Source organism: Centrocercus urophasianus, unplaced genomic scaffold, assembly GCF_019232065.1.
Source record: "Centrocercus urophasianus isolate 14NV4802_14NV808 unplaced genomic scaffold, USGS_Curo_1.0 seq_302, whole genome shotgun sequence".
NCBI classification, from domain to species: domain Eukaryota; kingdom Metazoa; phylum Chordata; class Aves; order Galliformes; family Phasianidae; genus Centrocercus; species Centrocercus urophasianus.
Window position 1 is genome coordinate 64,508 of NW_024884870.1, and position 17,098 is coordinate 81,605.

General features: G+C 61.9%; 2 protein-coding genes across 4 annotated transcripts; one reads left to right on the forward strand and one right to left on the reverse strand.

Moving 5' to 3' along the window:
• Positions 1-256: 256 nt before the first annotated feature.
• On the forward strand, positions 257-3,556 carry CCNB3 (cyclin B3). The gene is made up of 12 exons (XM_042829304.1): positions 257-303; positions 674-781; positions 856-939; positions 1,052-1,170; positions 1,355-1,430; positions 1,687-1,788; positions 1,883-1,975; positions 2,156-2,293; positions 2,559-2,714; positions 2,877-3,026; positions 3,110-3,240; positions 3,326-3,556. The coding sequence occupies exons 2-12, from the start codon at positions 689-691 to the stop codon at positions 3,393-3,395; spliced, it is 1,212 nt and encodes a 403-aa protein (XP_042685238.1). The 5' UTR covers positions 257-303; positions 674-688; the 3' UTR covers positions 3,396-3,556.
• DGKK (diacylglycerol kinase kappa) lies at positions 3,331-15,520 on the reverse strand. 3 transcript variants are annotated; one of them, XM_042829302.1, is made up of 29 exons: positions 15,210-15,520; positions 12,257-12,367; positions 12,097-12,177; positions 11,849-11,953; positions 11,438-11,570; positions 11,226-11,332; positions 11,029-11,154; positions 10,847-10,949; positions 9,366-9,528; positions 9,182-9,290; positions 8,820-8,959; positions 8,657-8,738; positions 8,371-8,462; positions 8,183-8,282; positions 7,437-7,674; positions 7,129-7,230; positions 6,931-7,030; positions 6,750-6,857; positions 6,146-6,242; positions 5,962-6,069; positions 5,758-5,871; positions 5,552-5,686; positions 5,318-5,484; positions 5,132-5,249; positions 4,969-5,055; positions 4,753-4,869; positions 4,577-4,682; positions 4,238-4,368; positions 3,331-4,037 (listed from the first exon to the last, which is right to left on the reverse strand). In XM_042829302.1, the coding sequence occupies exons 1-29, from the start codon at positions 15,498-15,500 to the stop codon at positions 3,963-3,965; spliced, it is 3,546 nt and encodes a 1,181-aa protein (XP_042685236.1). In that variant the 5' UTR covers positions 15,501-15,520; the 3' UTR covers positions 3,331-3,962. The 3 variants fall into 3 exon arrangements, with proteins under 3 accessions (XP_042685236.1, XP_042685237.1, XP_042685235.1); XM_042829303.1 differs by lacking the exon at positions 15,210-15,520 and adding an exon at positions 13,128-13,248; XM_042829301.1 differs by having other exon boundaries at positions 4,753-5,055.
• Positions 15,521-17,098: the final 1,578 nt, after the last annotated feature.

Sequence of the window (17,098 nt, forward strand, 5' to 3'; positions counted from 1 at the left end):
CATGACACCGCCAGGCCGCCATGACACCGCCAGGCCGCCATGACACCACCCCCAACCGCCCCAGCCCCGCCCCCAACCGCCGTAACCCCGCCCCCCTCCCCTCCGCCGCTTCTTATTGGCTGGCGAGGCAGAATTTTAAACTCTTTTGCCCGCCCCTAAGCAACCGCATCCATCCCGGCGTTCCCATTGGCTCTCGTGCGGAGCGGCCCGCTCGCTGATTGGCCACGCGGCTCGACCAGTGCCGGCAGCCGCCGCAGCGCTGCTACTTTCAAAAGAGCCGGGGCCGGCGGCGGCTGCGTGCAGGTGAGCGGCGGTGGGATGCATTAGCCTGGAATTCCCGTTTGTGACCCCCTGGTTTTATTCCTACCTACGTGTGGAGCTCCGTCTTGTGTCACTGGGTGCTGAGCTGGGCCCTTGCTCTATAGGCACCGAGACCTCGTGGAGGGAAGGAGGGGTGGGGAGGTCCCACTGCACCCCTCTCCCCATATCTCTTTGCTTCTCCCACCCCCCTCGGTGCTTCCCGATGTTTGGGCCTCTCTGCGGGGCTGGGAGGGCGCCTCTGAGCTTGCTATTGGTTGCATTGGGCCCTGCAGCCCTTTCGCTGCGGGTGTGCGGTGAGATTTGTATCCCCTCCCCCCCTCATAACTGTGCCCACCCCCCTCTTTGCTCGCAGAGGCCGAGGAGGAGGATGCCGGTGGCACGCAGCAGCAAGGCACAGAGCAGCAAGCAGCCCCGAGCCAGCAAGGCGCCCTCTGTTACTGAGAATGTCCCCCAAGAGAAGGTATGGCTGTGGGTTATGGCAGTTTGGGCTCCCTGTGGGGTGCCCCCAGCCCCACATAACTGGCTGTGTTGCAGGAGGAGGGCTGCCAGGCCAAACGCTCCCCATCCTCACCCCAGGGAGGACCCAAGAAGAGGTCAGCGTTTGGGGACATCACCAATGTGAGTGCATTGCTGTGCTCCCAGCCCCCTCACCCATCCTTCCCCCAGAAGCACAGATGAGCCTCACCTTATCTCTTTGCTATGTTTTCGTCTCTTTTCCCCCCAAAACCAGGCTCACAAGAACCAGACAGTGACAGGGAAGAAGGAGGGGGTCAAAGCTCCCACCCACAAAGCAACCAGGGCCCCCCCTGCCCCGATAGTGGCCAAGAACAATGAGATCAACCTGAAAAAGTGAGTACCCAGGTGAGATGGGAGCAGGGTATGGGGACCAGCACCCACTCACAGCCATCCCTGTGGTGTTGGGGTTTCCCTGGGGTGCTGGAGTACATGAGCAGGATGGGGGTGGGCAGGAGTTAGATGGGGCTTTTTGGAGACCCAGGAGATGTCTCCCTTCTGATGTTTTTGTCCTATCCAGGTCCTTGAGGAAAACCCCCCCAACAGATGTTCCTGTGGAGCCCGAGAAAGATTCTGTGTCTGAGGAGCCTGTGCAGGTATGAAGCTGTCCCAGGTGATGGACTCCAGGCTGTAACCTGGCCCCCAGCTCTATTCTAGAGGTACTGGGGCATCTCTGGAAGCTGTTCAGTGTGCTGGGATGGGAGCTGGAGGCTAAACCTGCTCCTAGGAGCCTCTCCAATGGGAAAGAGAGGAGTGACTGCTGTGGGTCAGCTTGGAGAGAGGGTGTGCTACCCTGAAGAGCTCTTGCAAGCTTTCCCCATGCCTGTTCTCACTGCTGCCTTCTCCACACAGCAGGTCCTAGTGGTGGAAGATATAGACAAGGAGCAGCTGGGAGACCCCTATGCCAATGCAGAGTATGCCAAGGAGATCTTTGACTACATGCGAGAGAGGGAGGTGGGTGATGAGTGATGTCTGCCTGGGGAGTCCTGCGTGGGGTGGGAGGGGGCTCATTTTGGGAGGGAGTCCCTGACTTCTGCTGCCTTGACAGGAAAAGTTCCAGCTCCCTGATTACATGGAGAAGCAGCCAGATATCAGCAGGGACATGCGTGCCATCCTGGTGGACTGGATGGTGGAGGTGCAGGTAGGCAGGCATGGGGAGGGGGCTTGGATTTGTCCCATGTTTTATATAAGGCGGGAGCCACTCCGGACCTACGAACGTCCCCAGTTCAGAGCTCCTCCTCATCCCCTTCCCCATGCTGATGACGAGGCTGTGAACGCCCCAGAAATTCAGGCTTTTGCCCATCGCCTCATATCATTGCAGGAAAACTTCGAGCTGAACCATGAGACACTGTACCTGGCAGTGAAGCTGGTGGACCACTACCTGGTGGAGGTGGTGAGCATGAGAGACAAGCTGCAGCTCATTGGCTCCACTGCTGTCCTCATTGCCTCCAAATTTGAGGTGAATCTTGGGTGTGGGTTTTGGAGAGCTGGGGCTCTAAAGCCCTGGGGTGGCTCACCCATCCTTGTGCTGCCCCTTCCTGTGCCAAGGGATGAATCCTGCCTACTGGAGACCTGGCTCCTCTCTGCTGTTTGGAGACTGCCAGGGTACCGGGGTGTCACCATATGATGCTCCTGGCAGGAGATGTACCCTGAGAAGGCCTGATAATTGCATAGGCTCCCCCCAAATGTTATCAGGATGAGTTCTGAGCAGTTCCTCCCTGCAGGAGCGCTGCCCTCCGTGCGTGGATGACTTCCTGTACATCTGCGACGATGCCTACAAGAGGGAAGAGCTCATTGCCATGGAGACGAGCATCCTCCGCACCCTCAACTTCGACATCAACATCCCCATCCCCTACCGCTTCCTGCGGCGCTTTGCCAAGGTGGGGCTCGGCCACCTCCCATGGGCTGTGACACAAAGGGAGGGAGAGAAAGGGAGGGTTAGGGGTGATGGCGTTGACCTGAGGGCTTGGGATCTGCATCCGGTGCCCCAGAAAGAAGGATGCTGGGGTGGTGCTGCTTAAATCTGAGCCTTCTGCCCACAGTGCGCCCGTGCCTCGATGGAGACGCTGACTCTGGCCCGTTTCCTCTGTGAGATGACCCTGCAGGAGTACGACTACGCACGGGAGCGTCCCTCCAAGCTGGCTGCCAGCAGTTTGCTGTTGGCGCTCACCATGAAGAACCTGGGTGGCTGGGTGAGCGTGGGAACGTGGGAAGGGATGGAGGGCCGAGGTGACAGAGCAGGGCTGGCTGTGGCTTACCCCTCGTCGCTCCGCAGACCCCCACTCTGGAGTATTACAGCGGGTACTGCGCTCAGGATCTGCACCCCTTGGTGAAAAGGTTGAATTTTCTGCTCACCTATCAGCCCTGTGACAAGCTGAAGGCTGTACGCACCAAGTACTCACACAGGTGAGTATGCCAGCAGCCCCTGGGGGCTCTCCTGGGGGTGCCAGGGCTGCTGCAGAGCTCTGTAACCCCACACAACTCCTTGCAGGGTCTTCTTTGAGGTCGCCAAGACAACCCCCATGGACATGATGAAGCTGGAGGAGAAGTTGAAAAGCTAGCCCTGCCTCTGTACATAGCCTGTAAATAGCGGGGTGGGAGCACTGTGTACATAAAAGGGGGGAGAAAACAAAAAACCAAACCCAAACACTGTTTTTACTGAATGGGGAAAAAAAAAAAAAAGTGATGTAGAGCTGTCAATAAAATATTGTGTATATCTTAATGTGGTTGTAGTAGGGGCTGCACGTGGAGGGGATGCAGGGATAAAGGAGGGGCTGGAAGGGTGCCTGGGTCCCATCTTCTTTCTGTCCCCAAGCAGTGATTTGACACCAGCAGCAGCAATAAATATCTTTTCTCCAAATATTTACACAGCTTAAATACCAACATAGAGAAAGGGGGAGATCTTTTTGCTTTGGCCCCATACTGCAGCCCAGCTCCCTGGCTCCTGTAGTGACCCTGCACCCGCCGGCACCTTCAGCCCCCGAGGCTCAGGGAGAAGCAGCAGCTCCAGGGATGCTGGGGGGACAAACAGACAAAGCAAGGCAAGCGGGGAGGGGGGAGAGGGTTCCATACACACACACACGCGCACAGGGGGCAGCAGGGACCCAGGCCCCCCAGCTCCTGGCAGCCTAGGGTGGGTTGCTGAGCTCCTTAATGGCTTGCAGGATTCTCTTCATGTGGCCGACTTTGGTGATGCCCAGGTCCTGTGGTTGGGGAGAGAGGAGCTGCAAAGCTTTGCTCCCCTGAGTGGAGCACAGGCATGGTGCTGGTGAACCAGGGGCTGGGGCCAGCTCCCTCCCCACCGTTGTGTCCCCCCTGATAGGGGACAATGAGGTTGAAGGAGGGAGGGGGACACAGTGCTATCTTGTGCTGAGATCTAGGAGGTGGAAACGGGCTGCGGTACCTTCAGGTCTCTCCTCTCCAGCAGGATCAGCTCTGAGCCCTGGATGTCGTGTCGGATAAAAATCTCTCTGTATTCCCCTAACCCAAGTGTTTCCAGCCAGGCGGCCACCTCCTCAGCACCCCACTTGTCCGCTAGAAGGGAGAGAAACCCCAGAAGTGAAGCAGGGCACTGGAACGCAAGTGTGGCAGATGCTGCCCCTTGTTCCCTCCACCTCTTCATGGGGCTCTTTCACTTCTCTATGGAGTATCCAACCATCTCCCTTTGCCCAATCAGCCTGCCGTGGGGCTGAGCTCTACTGCAGCTCCTTCTCTCATCCCGTTGTACGTGCAGCTCCTTTACCTGGGAGCGCGCTGTTGCTCTTTTGCTTCTGTGCCTTGTCCTTCCTGGGCTTGGGGATGTTGAGGCGAAGTTTGAAGCTGCCCTTATTGGCACTGCTGGCACTCTCCTGCAAGAAACAGGGCTGAGCCCACCCTTACACCCAACACAGCCCCCCCCCCCCACCATTATGCACCCACCTCCTCGCTGGGGTGGGCGATGGGTCCCAGCCAGTGGATGTCCAACAGCCGCTGCAGCTCCTGGCCCAATGCGCTTAGGGGGCCTTGTAGTGCTTCCTCCTCCAGGGGTGAGTCCAGCTGTGGGGGACAGGGACCGTCCCCAGCCCCAGTGCCACCTGCTGGCAGGGGGGACAGCTGGGCTGGAGGGCTCGGGGGGGTCCTCAGCCCCGCACTCACCGCCTTCCCCTCCAGGAACGCTCTGGTCTCGGTATAGAGAGCTTTGATGCTCAGCACCACCTCCACAGCTGCGTTCCTGCTGAGAAACTGTGGGGGGACAGGGGGTGAGCACAAAGCCAAGGGACTGCCAGGATGGGGATTTGACGCCCCCAACCCTGCTCACCTCGGGGGTGCCGGCAGCTTTGTTGCAAAGCGCATCGCTCAGCGCCGAGGTGCTGGTATTGACGGCGTGTGCCAGCTCCTGTTCCACGCCTTTGTGCGCCTTGGCTGCCTCACGGATCCTGCAGCAGGGATGGGATGGAGCCAGAGTGTCCCTGTGCCCCCAGCAGCCCCTCGCCCCCATCCTGACCTGGCAATGAGGGTCTCAGCCACGCGTGACAGCTGCTGCAGCAAGCTGCTCTCCTCCTCGGTCAGGTACTCCATGGACTGCTGTGAGCTGAGCCGTGGCCGCGCGGCTGTACGGTAGCTCTCCCCCTTCTGTTTGTCCTCCCATGACTTCAAGGTGCTTTCAAACGCCTGCAGGGGCACAGAGGTCCCAACCCTGCTCGCCCCACAACCCCACAGCCCATCCCGCAGGGCTCACCCGGTCCCTGGTCAGCATCTGTGCCCTGTTCTTGTGCTGGATCCGGATGACGCCGGGCGGTTGGATCCATGCTTCCCCATCCACCTGCACCGGGACGCCCTCATCCCCACGGATGGTGATCTTCACCACGCGGCACTGCGGGGCAGACAGGGCTGGCACCGGGGCCGGCAGAGAGCGGCACTGTGCGAGGCTCCCCCCGGCCCTACCTGTGCGATGCGGTGGTGCTGCAGGTTGATGACCCGTGACACGGCCATCTGGATGCTGCCAAACACAGCCACCACCTCCAGCTTCTTGTCGTCGAAGGACGGCGCGCCGAAGTTCTGCATGGGAACAGCCCCGCCACGCTGGGCTCAGTGCCCCCTGCCCCAGTGACAGAGAGGTTTTCCGTCCCCCCCTCAGCTCGCACTCACGTTGTCCTCCTTGGTGCCACCCCAAAAATTGATGCCCCCTGCGTAGCTGGGGATGTTGAGCACGGCGATGCCCTGCAGGCTGGGCAGCGAGATGGGTACCCCGTCGCACTGCAAGAGAGGGCTGAGCCTGGGGGGCCACCCCGCTGCCCCCACCCCAGCCCCGCTCCCAGCCCTGACCCCATACCTCCAGCTGCACCCGCTGCTCCAGGTTCTTGTAGGTGCGCTGCAGCAGCTCCTTGGTGCCCAGCACCCCGTACCACATCATGTTCTTGGTGCGGCTGCTGCGGGGTGCCGTGGGGGGGGGTGAATGGCCACCGGCCCCACAGCATCCCAGTGATCCCACCCAGCATCCCAGCAGTATCTCAGTATCCCAGTGCTCCTCCCCATCATCCCACTATCCTGGCATCCCAGTAATTTCTTCCCAGTGGTCCCTCCTTGCATCCTAATGGTCCCTTTCAGCAACCTTTTGGTCCATCCTGGCATCTTTCCTGGCATCCCCATATTCCCTTCCAGCATCCCAATGGTCCCTTCCAGCATCCCAGTGCTCCCTCCCAGTGTCCCAGTGGCATCCCAGTGGCCCTTCCCAGCATCCTGGCATCCCTGTGATCCTTCCTGGCACCTTGACAATCCCTCCCAGCAATCTCTTCCCAGCATCCTGGCAACCCAGTAGTCCTTTCCAGCATCCCAGTGAACCATCCCAGCAATCCCTCCCCACACGGGCACCATGGAGCTGGGCTGGGGGGAACCCACACATCCCACACTTTTCCCAGGGGAGTCTCTCAGCCAACCTGCACTTCTTAGGGTGCTCATCCCTCTTGTTGTTGAACTCCAGGGAGATCTTGGCATCCAGGCCAATGCCAAAGTAGTTGTTCATGACACATTTTTCCGAGAAGTGCCTGAAAGCAGCGGGGCTGGCACCAGGACACGAAGCAAAAACCCAACAGAGCCCCACGGTGACCCCAAACTCACAGCACACTGGGATCCTCGGGGAATTGTAAGCTGCCAAAGGTGTCCGGTCGCTCCAGGAGGATGGATGAGGTGGCCGAGGTCACCGTCTCCCGCCGAGAGCCTGCAGGGTGGGTTGGAGGTGGCTGCTGAGTGAGCCCACCCCACTGCTCCCCTCGAAGCCCCCCTTAAAAGATGCTGCGTGCCAAATGGGAGCCTTACAGAGCCGTTCCTCCTCCTTGTTGAGCTCCTCTGAGCTGTCCTTCTTGCTGGGAACCACGGTGGCCTGATATGCTTGGGTCTGCTTGTTCTGCTCATCCACGGCTGGGGGGCAAACACAGCACAGCGGTGGGGCCAGAGCACCCCCCCCCCCCGCATCCCAACAGCTGCCCCCAGCCCCAGGGCATTGCCACAGCCTGCCCCAGCCTTTGGATCACCCTGGAGAGGGACGATGCTCCTTTGGGATTGCACAGTGATGAACATTCAGAGGGCAAACTGAGGCACGGCTCTTCCCCGTGCCACCCCCTCACCTCTCTCAGCCTGCTCGATGATCTGCCGCAGGGCTTTCTTCAGGCTGTTGGCCCGCAGCATCAGCTGCTCCTTGGATTTGAAGATGCGGGGCACAGGGCTGGGGGCGAAGCCACCTTTCTCCAGCTCCTTGGCATCGGTCGGGGTGCCCTGCGGGGTCCCCTCAGGGACCACGATGGCCTGAGCCTCCTCGGTCAGCTCCCTCACCAGCGAGTCCAGCTTCTCATTCAGCATGGCGCACTGTGGGGTGGCCACGCGCTCAGCCCTCTGCCTGGCACCCCAAGGCACGGGAACCCCAAGGGATGGGCACCCCAAATCCCGTGCTGTTCTGGACACCCCATGTTTGCTTGGGTACCCAGTTGTTTGAGCATCCCATGCTTGCCCGACCACCCAAACGCCTGGATGCCACGTGCTTACCTCGGTACCCCAAGTGCTGGGCATCTCTGAGCACCCCAACTGCCTGGAAATCCTGAATATTTGGGCACCCCATGCTTCCCCGAGTACCCCAAGTGCTTGGGCACCCTTCAACACCCTGAGTGCCTGGGCACCAGATGCTTACCTGGAAATCCTGTGTATTTGGGTTTGCAATCGAAGTGCCTGGGACCCTAAGAACTTGAGCACCCAGCTTCCTGGGTACTCTGGGCACCCCAAGTGCTTCACTATCCCATACTCTCCTGAGCACCCCACGAGCTTGGGCACCCCTATGGCATGCACACCCCCAGCAGCCCCCCACCACCCCCACGCCCACCTTTCTGGCCATCAGCTCTGCCTCCTGTTTGTTCTCAGTTGCCCTCTTGTAGGCACGGCCAACTTCAGCCACGAAATCATTGACGGTGCCGCAGAGGAATCTGACAAGGGAAGCAGTCAGGGAGTCATGGGACCAGTGGGGTCCTGGGGGGACCCATCCCCAGCAGCCCATCCCCAGCAACCCCGTACTTGGCAGATGAAATCACCACTGAATGCTTGTCCGACTCCAAGATCTTGGCCAGGTGGAAGGCAACGGAGTCGGCGTAGTGGGAGATGTGGGCCTGGGGAGAGGACAGCTGGATGGGTGTCCCAAGCCAGGATGGGGACATGGCGCTGTGTCCATCCCCTCAGTACAGGGACGCACAGCAGTCCGAGCCCCGCCATGCTCACCCCAAGCCACGTTGCCCCCTTCCCACAACATCCCCCATCCAACATCACTTCAGGGTGGCAGGGACCCGTCCCCACAAGTGCCCACCTGGATGTTGGAGTCTCCATCCTCCTCCTCCTTCAGGGCTGGTGGAGACTGCTTGGGGGCTTCGTAGGTCAGCACGCTCCACCTGCCAAGCAGAGAGCAGGGATGCCACAATCCCCTGGCCCCATCTGTCACGCAGGGATGCCCAGGTCTCCCCAGAGCTCACCGGTCCAGCATCTTGGTGGTGGCCCTCTCCAGCTTCTCCAGGATTTGCAGCAGCTGCGTATCGTCATCGCAGAGGCTGCCCCAGCCCAGCACCCGTGCCAGGTCATTACCAGTGCCCAGGGGCAGGACGCCCAGCTGACACTGCAGGACAGGGACGGGGTTCAGCCCCGCACCCCCCCTGCGGGTACCCCACACCTCAGAGCTGCAGGGGACATCACCCCGCTGTCCCCATGGGGGGTGAGGACGGGGAGGTGGAAGTCCCTCAGCCCTGTTGTCCCCACGGGATGATGGGAGGTGGCAGCCCGCTGTCCCCATCGTTCCCGTTGTCCCCATTGTCTCCGTTGTCCCCCTGCCACCACTCACTTGCTTGTGCAGCCCCAGAGCATCGATCTCAGACAGCACCCACCCCACGCTGCCATCGCCGCCGCACACCAGGATGCGGAAAGTGGAGAACTTCTGGAAGAGGCGCAGCCTGGAAAAAGGGGGCAGAGGGGGCTGTGGGGTCCCGCTGGGCTCCTGCAGGTGACACCCACCTGCCAGCACTCACCCCAGGTGTGGGCCTCCATTCATGAGGTCGAAGACCTGGGCAGGGTTGAGGAACTGCTTGAATTTGCGCAGGAACTTGACGCCCTGGTTGTCCCCACTCTTGGAGTTGACAAAAGCCAGGAGGGGACTGGAGCAGGAGGAGGGACAGGTGGCCTTCCAGAACCCTGTGAGGACACACGGACATGAGCGCTGTCCCCAGCCCTGAAGGCATTGAAGGAGGCACCTCTGGAGATCAGAAGATGCCCTGACTGCATCCAGACCTACAGGCAGGAGGGGCTGTAAGCAGGGGCCTATGGGAATGCAGAGGGGTTGGAAAAGGAGGAGCAGGACACAGAGGTGGGATGAGATGGAGATGTGGACAGTGATAAGGATGGAGAAGGTAACAGGGACGGGGATGGGAATGGGGAAGGAAAAGGGGATGGAATGTTGATGGGATGGGATGGGATGGGATGGGATAGGAAAAGGCAGAGAGATAGGGTTGGAGATGGAATGAAGATGAGGTGGGATAGGATGGAGATGTGGAATGAGGATGGAAATGGGGAAGGAGATGGGATGGGGATGGGGATGGGAATGGAGAAGGAGAGGAGGATGAGACATAGATGGGATGGGATGGGATCAGATGGGGATGGGAAAAAGCATGGGCATGGAGATGGGGTTGGGGATGGAAGGGAGATGGTTTGGGATAGAGACAGAGATGGGAACGAGGATAGGAGTGGAAATGAGAGGAAGATGGGAATGAGGATGGAATGGACATGGGGAAGGAGATGGGATGGGAAAGGGAATGGGGCCAGCGACAGGCGAGGCTGTGCCAGGGCAGCACACAGGCCAATTTTGGTTCTTCCAGCACTGCCCCTGCAGGCACAGTGAGTCAGCGGGCTGGCTCCTGTCCCCAAGCTGCAGCCACCGCAATGGGCACAGAGGGGTCCGTCCCTCACTGCAGGGACCGACCCAGCACAACCAGGTGGGAATCCCCACCCAGATTCAGTGGCATTCGGTGGCCCTGGAAAACAGCCACTGCCAAAGGCTGCCCCCCCAACTCTGCAGATGACTCAGGGAGGTTGGCAGCCGGCAGCATGCTTTTAAAGAAATGAGATGGGGAATGCGATGTGCCCGCAGCACAGCATGGAAGGGGCTGGCCCACAGCCGGCTCAGGGACACCTCGGCCGCCCCATTCCCAGTCCCTGGGTTGGATGGAGCAGACACGGCTCTGAGGAGGGAGGAGAACCGCGTGACGGTTGCCCTGACAGCATCTCGATGAGTAACGAGCAGCAGATGAGCCACCGGCTGAGCGGAGCGGTGGAAATCATTAAAGAACACGAGAAGGAATATCCGGAGGAGAGGAACAGATTTCGCTTGGCTGAGGCCAGCTGGACCCCTCCGGATAGGGAAGCAGATAGGGCGAGGGAAGCGGTGTGGGAACATCCCTGGGTGGCATTCGTTCTGGAACCTACTGATGGCACGGTGCGTCCCCTCCCGACTCACCATCCGAGTCGATGCTGTTCAGGGCGGTGGGTGGGATGATGGACACTTTGTACTGCCCCAGGGGGCACCTCTTGCCGAACTGCTCCTTGCAGGCGCTGTGCACCTGGGGGGCATTTGTGTTAGCTGAGGGACGACCCCCAGCCTGGCTGTCCCCAGGGGATGCAGGGGGCACACGTCCTTACAATGGCTTTGCACCACAGGCACCTCCAGTCCTGCAGCCTCCGCACGCTGCCGCAGGTCCGGTCGCAGACGGCACAGCGTGCGCTCACGGGCAGGTTGCCCTCCAGCCACTGGTGGGGCATGGCCACCTGCGGGCAGGGACAACCATCAGTCCCCACGTCGTGCCCAGTGACGGCGGCCCCACGGTGGGGATGCTCACCCCGTCCTCGTCCTCGATGATCTCGCTGCCGATGGACGCCAGCGTGGTCCACTTGCAGTTGTTGGTGGCTCTGACGGCGCAGCGCTTGTGCGCTTTGAACTTGCACACTTGTGGGGTTTGGAAGAGCGGGTGAGGGGCGAGGACGGCCCCTGACCCCACCTTTCCCCCCTCCCCTTCCCCCCATAGGGCCCAGGGAACCCCTGGGTGCCCACCTTCACAGGAGAGGCCGTGGGAGGTGACCCCTGAGAGCGCCTCGCGGCACACATTGCAGAAGGTGGGTCTGGCATGGGAGCAGGCGTACCAGTTGTGCATGCCCGAGAAGTGTTCCATGTTGAACTGCGTGGCCTGTGGGCACAGCCCAGCTGCAGCCACGGCCCTGTGACTCCCTGGGCCCCCCCACATCCCAGTGACCCTTCCCAGCATCCTGCTATCCCAGCCATCCTTCCCGACAACACAACATCCCTGCAGTCCTTCCCAGCATCCCGCTATTTCAGCATCCCAGCATCTCACAGTCCCTTTGGTCCACCCCACCATCCCGATATCCCGACAGACCCTCCCAGTAGCCCATCATCATGGCACTGCCAGCCCTGGGGACCCACTCCCTGACCCCACAGCCATCCCACCTCGTGGATCTCCCACTTCTGCACTGACTTCAGGGCCCCGATCCAGTCCTCCATCTCTTTACGGTTCTCGGCACACAGGATGAGCTTGCGGAACGGCGTGATCACCTGCGACGAGCCACAGTGCCACAGCCCATCTCAAGGCCACCCCACAGAGAGCCGAACCCCACGGCAACCCACCTGAACCCCATGGCAGCCCACCCAAACCCCACGACAGCCCACCCAAACCCCACAGAAAGCCTCCGCCTCACTGTGAAGCTGTTGTTAATGTTCTTGGTGCTGGTCTCAGCCACGCTGGCATCAGACAGATCCACCTCATCAAAGATCAGGGACTGTGGGAACAAAGCAGGGCTCAGTACTGCTGCAAACCCAAACTCAGCTCAGCGGGGGCTCAGAACCCCCCCGGCCCACCTTAGCATCCTTGGCATAATAGAGCGTCCGGCCTCGCAGCTTGAAGTATCTCCGCTTCCACCTCTGGAAGGAGCTCGTCTGTTTCAGCAGCAGCCCCTCCTTCACACTCTTCTGTGGGGACATGGGGACATCAGCTCCCAGGACCCCCCACCAAGTGATATGGGATGGCAATAATGATCATGGGGACAGGAGGATGCACGGTGATGATGAGGGAACACTGGAGAATCCTGATGGTGATGGGTACGGGGGTGCAGGAGGCTTGGGGTGGTGATGGAGGGACACGGGGTGTCACGGTGATGTGAGGAGAGGGGCATGGGGGGATCCTGGCAGTGAGGAGCAGGGGGACATGGGGGGCTTTATGACAGGAAGGCACGTTGGACTGTGGGAAGTTGTAATGGTGAGGAGTGGGGGATATGGGGAGATGTTGGGGGGCTCATGGTGGGGGGAGAAGTAAGGGGACACGGTGAGCTCCTAATAAAGAGGAGCATGGCACATGGGGACCTCCTGGTGTGCAGGGGGATGCAGGGGGCTCTGGGTGGGAAGGAGCAGGGAGGGAACGGGGTGATCCTGATGCTCAGAAGCAGGGGTTGCAGCATGGTGCAGGCACAGCGGGGTCGGAGCCAGCACTGCAGCCCAGCTCTGCGTGGCTGGGGGCCAGGCGGGCAGCACGATCCTGCAGGGCGGGTGCCAGCACCGCAGCGGGAGCAGCTCTGAGCGATGCAGGGCTCGGGCAGGATGTGACCCGGCTGCTCAACCCGAAAAGCAGAGCCCTTTTCAATCCCCACCCCCAGGTCGAAACACCCCAAATCGGAGCAAAAAGCCCCAAAAGAAAGAGGAGGAGAGGGGGCTCGGCACGCATCACAGCACCAACCTGCATCTCACCAGCATCACCCCATGGGCACGCAGAGGGATCCGCCGGGTCTGACCCCGCACCACCAGAACGCCAGTAGGGTTGGGGCTGTGGGTGGCTGCAAACCTTATCAGCTGTGCAACACGACGGGCCCTTCCGGGCTCGGCCCCAGCCGTGCACCCCAACGCCGTGCCCTGCAGCCCTGCAGCCCCCAAACCCCGGCGCTGTGGGAACCCCTGCAAGGTTTCAGTGCCGGTGCCTGAAAAGGGGCTGCAGAATTAATGGGGGATGGCGATGCAGTGTGTGCAGAACGGAAAATGCGTCGGGGTGAGGCACCCCGCAGACATCCGGCTGCTGGCAACAGGCTATCTTGGTGGCCCAGGCACTGCCACCCCGTCCCCTCACGTCCCTGCAGGCTGGGAGCAATGTGGGGCACTGGGGCACGGATGGGCTCTGGTGCCGATGGTATCCCGTGAACCTGAGATGATGTCCCTGTGAGCTGACCAATGGAGCTCCCAGGGGGGGATCAGGGTGTTTCCATGGGGGGAACTCAGAGCACGCAGGGGACCCCGAAGTGTACAGGGGGACTGCAAAGCATACAGGGGATGTCATGATCCCCAAGAACACCAGGGACCCCAAAGCAGGTGGGGCAGCCCCAAAGAACACAAAGGACCTCATGGCGTGCAGAAGGACCCCAAAGCACATAATGGCCCCCCAAAGCATGCAGGGGGACCCCAAAGCACACAAGGGGGCCGCAAGGTATCCAGGTGACCTCGGAGCATGCAGGGGGACTCCAAAGCATGCAGAAGACCCCCAGGCATGAGGGGGAGTGCAAATCATATAGAGGGTCCCCAAAGCATGCAGCTGACTTAAGAGCATGCAGAGAACCCCAAGGGGCACGGGGGACATAAGGGCCTGCAAGCGATCCCCTAAAGAACACAGGGGGCCCCAAAGCACAAAGAGGGACCCCCAAAGTGAGCAGGGGCACATAGGGCTGCCTCAAGCACACAGGGGGACCCCAGAGTAAACGGGCAGCTGCCAGCAGCTCTCAGAGATGATTTGCAGCCCAGCATCTCTGCGGTGACGCTTCTCAGCCCAGCGCCACCAGTGCTGTCCCCTGGGTTACTCCAGCAGGTGACACCCCAGGACTGCTCTGCCAGTGCTGGGGGACGTTCCCATCCCCAGTTTCCCATTGATGCCCACAGCTCTCAAGGAAACCGGCAGCCCTCAGCCCCAGTGAGGAGGAGGAGGAGGAGGGGGTGGCAGCAACCCCCCTCCTGTACTGGGGCCATTCAGCCCTGCAGGGGCACCTGCGCCTGGCAGCTGTCATTGTCACTGAGTACAATGGCCTCAACGCCTCCGCGCCAGGGCCGGCACAAAGCGCCCCACGGGGAGCCCCGCAATTACAGCCCACGAGTTGGGGTGTGGGGGACGGGGGGCTGGGATGGATGGGGGTGGAGGCAGGGCTTTGCCAATTGGGGTGCAAGCTGATGGGGGTGGACGCAGAACGGATGGGGATGGGACATCCGCCCTGTCCTGTCCCCAGGAGAGACATCAGCACCATATGGGGGCACGCCGAACCCCAAGAGGTGGGGTGGAAACCCTAAAACCTCAGTAGCCCCCTGTTATCAGCAGCAGGGATGGCTGAGGACACCCAAAAATAGGTCTCCCCTCCTCGCTGCTAAACCAGGCATCTCTCGGGAACCACTGGGTTCTCCCTTATTAACTCTGTGCTAATTAGGACTGTGGGGTGCTGCCCCCCCCATTTGGCTGCATGGCGGCCACGCTGGATGCCATACGTGCTCCCTTTCCAGCACTGCCTCCTGCATGGTGAAGTGCCAGATGCTGCCACCCAGCCAGGGGGACAAGAGGACCCCACAACACCACCACGCACAGCACAGAGCCAGCGATCCCAAACAGCACCGGGGGCTCTGCCACCCCCAGACCCACACCGGCCTCCTGTCCCCATAGCAGCACCCCATATTTCCATCGGACCTACCAAACCGTCACGCCACACACAAGCTGCCAACCCGTAACCACGGCGGGGAGGAAATAAAACGAAGATTTGGGATCGGGGCTGACAGGAGGTGGGGGTCCCCTCACCTTGCTCCGCATCTGGCCCGAGGTGGACACCTTCCGGATGAGTTTGTGGGTGCTGCCCTCCTGCTCGCCCTCGCTGTCTGACGATTCCTCACCGCCCGCCTCGGGGGACACAGGGGACAGCTTGTCCGAGTCCAGGGATGACACGGATTCCCGTGCCTGCCGCAGGAACAGGTCGCCGGCCACCAGCTTCTCGGCCATCTTCAGGGGGGGTGGGGGGGGGGGGGACAGCCCTGAGGTGGGGAGATGGAGCCCTGAAATGGGGCACAGAGCCCCCGCGAGGTGGGAATCCATGGGGACGGTGCCATTGGGGTGCACAACTTCTCCCATTCCCTGTAACGTTTTTCCTCGTTTTGGTGCCCCATTGCTTGGTCCCCCCCGGTGACGTTGAGGTGCTGCCTCCCCCCCCCCCCCCCCCCCCGCAGCCCCCACCCATGGGTGCCTGTCCCTGGGGTGTGATGGGGGGAAAGGGGGGGGCTCTCCCACCTCAGGAAGGGATGAGGAGCTTCTAAGGTGAGATGGGGGCTCCCCATATGGAGTGTGCGTGGGGGGGGCACCCACCTGGCTGCACCACGGGGCACCCACTGCAGCCCCCCACCTCCCCCACATGCTCTGCCTCCTCCCCTCCGAACACCAAGCGTGGGCTGCCGATTTATGATGGGATGGGGGGAAGGGGGAGGAGGGGACCAAAGCAGCAGCACCGCAGTGCAGCCCCCCCACCGTTCTCCCCCCTCTCAATCCAACCGCAGATCCGCGCACCCGAACCGCTCCCCCCCCCCCCACCCCCATCCACCTCCCCCCCGTTTAAAAACCCACGGCACGCACCTTTGCAGCCGCCGCCGATGCCGATGCCGGCGCAAGGACGCTGTGCACCCCCCGGCCCCCCCCAGCACGACGCCTCTGCACGGCAGCCCCGGCCCAGCCCCTGCGCTGCAAGCCCCAGCCTGCACCGGCTGCCGCTCTGCCGCTCCGCCGCTCTGCTGCGCTGCGCTGCGCCGCGCGCGGGCGGCCCACGCGCGGCCCCGAGCACGCGCGCACACGCGGCGCCGCGCACATGCGTGTGCACCGCCCACGTGGAGCGGGGCGCGTGGAGTTGGGGAGGCGGAGGGGGACGCGCGTGGGAGCGCGAGGATCCGCACCCCCCCACGCGTGCACGGGCGTGGGGAGCGCGGTGAGGTGCCGGGCACGTGCGTGTGCATCCATTCACCTGTGCGTGCACGCTCGTGCACGCGTTCACGTGTGAGCGCGCACTCGTCTGTGCGTCCGTTCACCTGGCTGCGTGCGCACGCGTGTGCATCCGCTCACTTTTCTCCCCGCGCGTGCCCCCACGCCACCGGCCGTGTGTCCGTGCGGATGCTCACACGCGCGTCCACGCACCCACCCGCGTGTGCTCGCTCACCCGTACGGCCGTGCGTTGCGTTCGGCTGCGCTCTGAGCCCCGCTCACCTGCGCTCACCCACGCGCGCCCAGCCGCCCGCCCCCTCCGCGTTTCCTCCCCACGCACCGCCCCACGCGTGACATCTCCCCGCGGGTGCCACCCAGCGGCCGTCGCTGCCCTCGCAGCGTGGGGACACCGCGACCCCCCCAGCCCACCTCGACCTCCCCCCCGGGGCCGCTGTCCCCAGGTCAGCCCGGCGACATTGAGGACATCTGGGGACGCGGTGACAAAACACGCAGGACACCGTGGGACGGTCGTGCAGCGGCTGCTGCTCCTTTAGTGTGTGACAGGCACCAGGGCACCGCGTCCCCTCTCCGGGGGGACAGCACTCTTTGGTCCTAGCAGTGACCCCGCGCACGGCACCCCAAAATGTTTCCCATGTCCCCCCTCCTGCAGAACCCCTGTGCAAAATGAGCGTGGAGGGGACAGACGGACAGTAGGGACAGATGGAGGC